Source organism: Mercurialis annua, linkage group LG6 (genome assembly GCF_937616625.2).
Source record: "Mercurialis annua linkage group LG6, ddMerAnnu1.2, whole genome shotgun sequence".
NCBI lineage: Eukaryota > Viridiplantae > Streptophyta > Magnoliopsida > Malpighiales > Euphorbiaceae > Mercurialis > Mercurialis annua.
Window position 1 is genome coordinate 40,853,873 of NC_065575.1, and position 7,285 is coordinate 40,861,157.

Sequence of the window (7,285 nt, forward strand, 5' to 3'; positions counted from 1 at the left end):
TCCCTCGGCATAAAAGGTAATTCTTTTCGTGGCAGAGATATAAAATATGGATAGATTGTACCTCGACATTTGTATCTCAAAATCTGGATGTCAACACCGGAGAACAAGTCATGTTGTCATAGCAGTGATACTAGATACAGGTGATTCATAACTTGGTATTTGTATATCATCCGATTGTATCTCGGTCATCATGGATGTGAGGGATTATGTCCTTCGTGGACCTATGTGTTTATATCTCGACTGTTGATCTGGCATAGCTAGGAGTTGTGTTTTGTTCGACTTAGCAACCTCTTATCTTGTCAAGCTTGCTTCGCCAATAGATACGCTAAGACGTTGAAATTATTTTTTCTATCTTTTACCTCTGTTTAAAAAACTTGATAGATTGATTCTGCATTACAATAACTTAGGGGTGTATATTGTCAAATCTGGATATCGATTATCATTGAGACATAAAACTTATGGTTCTCCAAGAAACTCTATGGATCTTACTGCTAAACATTGGCAGTTTTTATGGGATTTAAATATTCTTACTAAACTGAAGATTTTCATATGGAGACCTTTATCTAATAGACTACCTTCCGATGTTGCTTTAGAACAAAAAATAGCTCAATCTCCTCGTATTCATTGTTTAAATGCATAATCTAATGAGTATATGTTGTTTTACTGTCCTGTGGTAGTTCAAGTTTGATTTATCAGCCCTTTAGCAATAAGAGTGAGCCAATATCCTTTACTTCCCTTTTCTGAACTTTGGATATTATATTTTCCTCAATAACTTTTCCAGATTTTTTTTTGTCAAAGATAGAATTACACTAGATTAAGTGTTAGTTGTCAGTGTTAAATTTTTAAGAAATATAATTTTTCAGCCCACTGGCTGGCAGAGGGGTGGGTCGAACCCACGCCCTCATGCAAATGCACAGTGAACTGTGGCCAACCGGGCCAACAGTCACTTGCTCAATAACTTTTCCAGATGGACTCATTTAAATATAGCAATATTTTATTCTGTTTCCTAGCTATTTTGGAATATTTAGAAAGCTGAAATTGAAGCTATTTTGGGCATCCTATTACCTTTTAATATTTCAAATTTGGCTATCCAAGCTTCTTCAGAATTTGTAAATTGTTGTAAATTGCAGTATCTAGAGGAGCCTATTCATGTGAATTCATCTGTTCACCAACATCATTAATTGCCTCCTTTTGAAGCTACTTTAAATATTAATTAGGCTAAATGACTAAAAAATGTCGAACCTTTCATGAAATTAACAAAAGTCCAAAATTTTCAATTTTCACCAATTTATCCAGAAACACATGATTTTATTTTAATAATGTTCAATTATGTAATTTTACTCATGTGGCGTCTACGTGGCGCTGATGTGGCAATGTCACACAGTAGTGCCACATAAGTAAAACTGTGTAGTTGGACATAGTTGAAACAAAATCATGTGTTTCAGGACAAATTGGATAAAATTAAAAAGTTTGGACTTTTGTGAAATTTTCATATAGGGGCGGAACCACGTTCAGACTCGGGTAGGCTCGAGCCCGAGCTGCCGTCAAAATTTCAGAGATTCGAGGTGTGACTGATAACAGTCGGCCTGGAGTTTTAGCACTTCAGCCATGGCTGACAACTGAACTGAGCCTTTCTTTAAAGAAGACGAAAAAGGAAGACGAAAAGAATTTGAGTTTTTAGTTTAAAAGGGCAAATTTGGCCCTTGTCTTTTTACTTGAAGTTTTTTGGTTCCTAACTATTAGTACGGTTAGGAGCAAATCAAATGGTCGCAATGAAAAGTCACAAAAATAAATTTGTACATTGTCAGACCTCTCTATTGAATCCTCATCTAAACTCTAAAATAATTGAAATGGACTAATATAGGGGCGGAACCACGTTCAGACTCGGGTAGGCTCGAGCCCGAGCTGCCGTCGAAATTTCAGAGATTCGAGGTGTGACTGATAACAGTCGGCCTGGAGTTTTAGCACTTCAGCCATGGCTGCCAACTGAACTGAGCCTTTCTTTAAAGAAGACGAAAAAGAAAGACGAAAAAAATTTGAGTTTTTAGTTTAAAAGGGCAAATTTGGCCCTTGTCTTTTTACTTGAAGTTTTTTGGTTCCTAACTATTAGTACGGTTAGGAGCAAATCAAATGGTCGCAATGAAAAGTCACAAAAATAAATTTGTACATTGTCATACCTCTCTATTGAATCCTCATCTACACTCTAAAATAATTGAAATGGACTAATATACCCTTAGTATTTGTTGACTACGCATTTTGTCTATTTCTTCAAAAATATATCTGTTTAAATGACAAACTATAACAATTGTACATGTAGTTTTATTTTAAACTTATTTTATGTTTATACAATTTTTTATTAGCATTGTTTATAATTTATAATTTAAATTTTTTAAATCAATTTAAAAAAATTATTTAAAGTGTTAATTTAGTTATTCTGTTTTGAAATAATAAAATAGAAATTTTTATAAAATCTATATAAAATACTCTCCTATTTTTATTTAGTTGTCACTTTTAACTAAACTGCAAATATAAAAAAAATTATCTTAAATTATAAAGATAAAGACTAATATAACTCTATTTATTAACTCTATTAATAAACTAGTTTCGCATTACGTGCTATGCACGTGGCTCGTAACGTAACTCGTCAATGAACATATTAGTAAATTTATTATAATTATATCAATTTTTTAATTATAATTAATATTAAATTAGTTAAGAATTTTTGTAAAAGTAAATATAATATATTCGGTTATTAAATTTTTTTCCATACTGAATTTATTCTTCTTTTGATTTTATAATAACCATAATTAAATAATTAACTTAATTTTATTAATAATATCTTTAAAAATAATAAGATAGAAATTTAAATAATAATATATTGACCAAATATAATATTTTAATTTTATAGTTCAATCAAACTAAAAGATAGGTATTCCTACTAATTTGGAGACAATTTAGTTTTTTTTTATATACTAAAAATTAAATTGGAGATGATTTAGATACTTATTCTAATTAGGACTTTAATTACAATAGTAATTAATTAAAAAACTAATTAGTTAATGACTATAAAACATTTATTTAATAGTAAACTGAAAAGAATTATTCAGTAAATTTGCATGTCCCCATCCCCCCCCCCCCTCAATCCGTGCTTTTATATATAGTATAGAAGTATAGATATAGATAATTTAATTTAAAAATAAAATTATTAATTTCACAAGTGAGAAATTTAATTTTAAAAGTTGAATTATTATTTAATGAAGTAATTTAATAAAAAAGTTAAATTTATAATTTTATTATTATTATCTTAATTCTACTACAAAATTTCATAAGACTTCTATTATTATACTTTGAATTTTAAAATTAAAATATACCTGAATATAACTAATTATATATAAATAATTTCCAGTTTAATACTTTATATAAATAAGCTATCTTATATTCCTAAAATTTTAGCAGTCTTTTCTATGGGTTCAAATTCTTAAACTCCATACCAAAATAACCGGCAAATTCCCAAATTTCATTATTGTTTCTCTATCAAATCTTTATGAATTTTCCGTTTATTTTTATTACTTTTTTTAATTTTTTTAGATTATGAATAAATTTAGATTGTGAATAAATTTATTAGTATTATAATACTAAAAAATGCCAACTCTAATAAGATAATTCAAGCAAATTTAGAAGCAATCAAATTAATTTGGTGTTTTTTAGCCCGGGCTGGAAAAAATTTCTGGTTCCGCCACTGTATATATGTGTGTATTTTGGAAAATAAGTTTCTCTAAAGAAAATTAGTTTGTTGTTTTGACAAATAGTTCGCTTTTTTTGGAGATATTTGTATTTTTGTGTGTTTTGTGATATGTTGTGATATGAGAATATTTTTCAGGTTCGATCAAAATTTTATCGTTATAAGTGATAATCTATTCCGATTCTTGACGAATTCTGTTTTCTTGAAGTTTTCTTGATTTATTTAAGTTTCTTGTGATGGTCTCAGTTTGTTTGTTGTAGATTTCTATTGATTGAAGCAAAGTTTGCAATAGTTCAAGTATCTATACGCAGATTTCTTAAAAAATCAGCTTGTATTCAACTCTTTCACAACTATTTGATTTACCTTTGTAAGACAGATCTGCGACTAAATCACTTATGATTGTAACATAGATTATTTTTTCTTTACTATATCTACATGTTTACCCTACTTCTTACACTATAATTGATTTTAGGGTTAATTCTTAAAAAAATCACGAACTTTACACGAAGTTTCATTTTAATCATGACCTTTAAAAGTTGTCATTTAAAGGTACGAACTTTCATTTTGTTTCAAATCAATCATTTCAGTGTATTTTTGTTGACTAAATTCTTTAATAAACCATTAATAAAAGATCCAAATTATAAATCGACATTAAATCTTATTATCTTTTAGTTAGAGTATATAGGATTAGGAATTTTTGGTTCGATAAAATACACCGGATTTTACTTTGGCGATAGATTTGAAACAAAATGAAAGTTCGTGCGTTTAAATGACAACTTTTAAAGTTCATGATTAAAATGAAACTTCGTGTAAAGTTCGTGATTTTTTTAGGAATTAACCCTTGATTTTATTCTAGAGTTAATATAATAGTCTCTATGTTAATCTCAAAAAAGAAAAGAAAAACTTATTATTTTGATCCAATCTACCCATATAACATATAATAAGTAAGCTTAATATTCTAAGGATTGCAAAATCTTTTTGGGAGAGGTCAATTCTAATCAAATTTTTTAAAAACACTAATTTTAACCTATTTTGTATTTTTAAGTTTCAATTATAGCCATTTATCTAATTTAATTAATGGCCTATAATCTAGCATTTTTTAAAATTTTAAAGTTACTTATCAAAATTAGAATATAATTGTTTTCTTTTGAATCTCTTTATCTTTTTTATTTATTTTTGCCTATTAATCGTTGATTGTTATAGACGATTTTATTAATTTTTTTTTAAATAGTTTGACAAGTTCATCATTCTTTCATAATAATTCGTTTAATATATTATTTTGAATGTTTCTAGTAAACGTTTTTGAAAATATTGACACTATTTAAAATCATTTTTTAAAAACCGTTTGAAATTATTTGAAACCGTTTGAAACAATTTTTAGCAACTGTATTTATAAACTATTAAAAAATATTGTTTGAAAGTGCTTTTTGGATTTATTATTTATAAATGTTAAAATGTATTTTTGAAATTCTTTTTAGAAAAATGTTGCAAACTGTTTTTTAAAAACTGTTTGAAATCCTTTTATAAACAATTATAAAATTGTGTTTTCAAAACCGTTTGAGATCATTTGAAACCGCGCTAGGGTAGAATTTTCAAGCTATAATATGGAGTTATATTTGAAATTGTTTTTGTCGTTTTAAGTATATTTGTAAACATCCCTTGTTTTTTTTTTTCGAAAGCCACATCACTTGATTCTAAGTGTGTTAAGGAAAAATAGACGATATGAATTTAGTGCGAAACTAAAATATAAAAAGTTTATAAGCTGTAATTGAAATTTAAGTACTCTGGTGTTAAAGAGCCAACATATCAAGGAAATGTAAATAAGTCTTAATTTGACATTATAAATGAGGTAAACAGAACAAGCATTTTCTGATATAGGTGTCCCTATTTGTGACAAAATACATAATACACACCAAACTTTTTCCTTTTTGAGCAGAATTAATCACAAACCTACCTGATTGACCCTTTATATAAGTGAAAAACAGCAATAACCACAAGCCAAAGAAGCACAAAAGTTCCAGAAATAGACAATATAAGAGCAGCTAACATCTGTTCACAGAAAGCAGAGAACACATAGCAGACTTTATGCCAATTTGTGTGCGAGTTTCCATATTGGCCGAGCACTCCGACAGCGGTGGCCGCTCCAATCGCGGAGAATTGCAATCCTAATATCATCAAATCCAGTAGCATCACCACAAGTTTTCCTTTGCTGTTTTTGCTACCAGCGGCCTTGGCATATATTACAGATCCTGCTGCATATAACCAAGCTATGTTGTTCGATATCAGAAAAAACCTGATCAACAAAGAAAATTCAATAATTGATTAAAAAAAAGATTAAATACAAATTAAACTATGAATTTTAAGTGTGCTACAATTACAACATGAATTTTAAAATTTGTTAGAATCATTCACCAAATCTTATAATTTGATAAATTGGAACACTTTTATATTGAAAAATGTTTATGTAGATATCATAATATATACCGCTGTGTGGAACCACATCAGCAGCTTTTCAACGGAAAACAACTGGATATTCCGATTTGTCAAAAAATAAAAATCAACTAATGATTAATAAAATTTAAAATTTGTGTTGTAATTGTAAGTAGCTAAAGTTTATGATTCTTTTTCAATTAACCCTAAAAAATTAAGACCTAATCATCTAATAAAGTTTGATTTTATCAATCTTTATCAATTAACTCATTATGAGATTTAAATAATCGCATTTCCTTTCCCTTTTCTGATCGAAAGGTATATGAGATGTCTAGGACGACACTTTGAAACTTTCTACATTTAAACTAATTCTCACTCGAGCCAGATAAATTTCTTACGGAAGCAAAATTCTAACCTCAAATTTTAAAAACGGCCGCTAATTGCATTGTAATTATAATCAAATGGTTAAGAAGGCTTACACTAAGGCTGAGAGATTTTGCCACTTAGCAGTAAAAGGAACCCCGTAAATACGCTTAGTCTGTTTATCAACACAGACCAATACAGCAGCAACGAACGTAAACAGAAACACCAGAATCCGCAGCATTATCTCGTAAGACCGAAAGCTCGCCGTTGCTACCTTATCATTGCTCGCCATTGCTGCTTCTTCAGTCATGCTGCTAGGTTTAGAGTTGTTTCCAAAGTTAGATAGACAAGGGAAAACAAGCAAAAAAACAAGACTTAAATAGAGTGTTATTATTGACTATTATGTGATGTTGGTATTAATGTAAGTACATTCGGGAAGTTGAGGGCATTGAAGACAGAATCTAGTTCTCCATAATTTCATAAGGAAGAAATCTATTTTTGTCCACTGTGATTATAACCGGTCGGAGTAGTCTGAAAAGGAAGGATCGGCTAGTTTAGTGAACAGCAATGCAGTTTACTGTTCATTGACATTGAATAATATTAATGCGCATCGACATTGATAGTGAATTAATAAAGACAAAAAATAAGTTATGCCATTTTAAGTAATTGCCGAAGAAATGATTAATGGGGTAAATTATTGGCATTTTTTGTTCAGTAAATGTTTGAATTAAAATTTTAATGTAATTAGCT

General features: G+C 28.9%; 1 protein-coding gene across 1 annotated transcript; it reads right to left on the bottom strand.

Moving 5' to 3' along the window:
* Nucleotides 1–5,548: 5,548 nt before the first annotated feature.
* On the bottom strand, nucleotides 5,549–6,965 carry LOC126688020 (CASP-like protein 1E1). The gene is made up of 2 exons (XM_050382580.2): nucleotides 6,652–6,965; nucleotides 5,549–6,035 (listed from the first exon to the last, which is right to left on the bottom strand). The coding sequence occupies exons 1-2, from the start codon at nucleotides 6,843–6,845 to the stop codon at nucleotides 5,693–5,695; spliced, it is 537 nt and encodes a 178-aa protein (XP_050238537.1). The 5' UTR covers nucleotides 6,846–6,965; the 3' UTR covers nucleotides 5,549–5,692.
* Nucleotides 6,966–7,285: the final 320 nt, after the last annotated feature.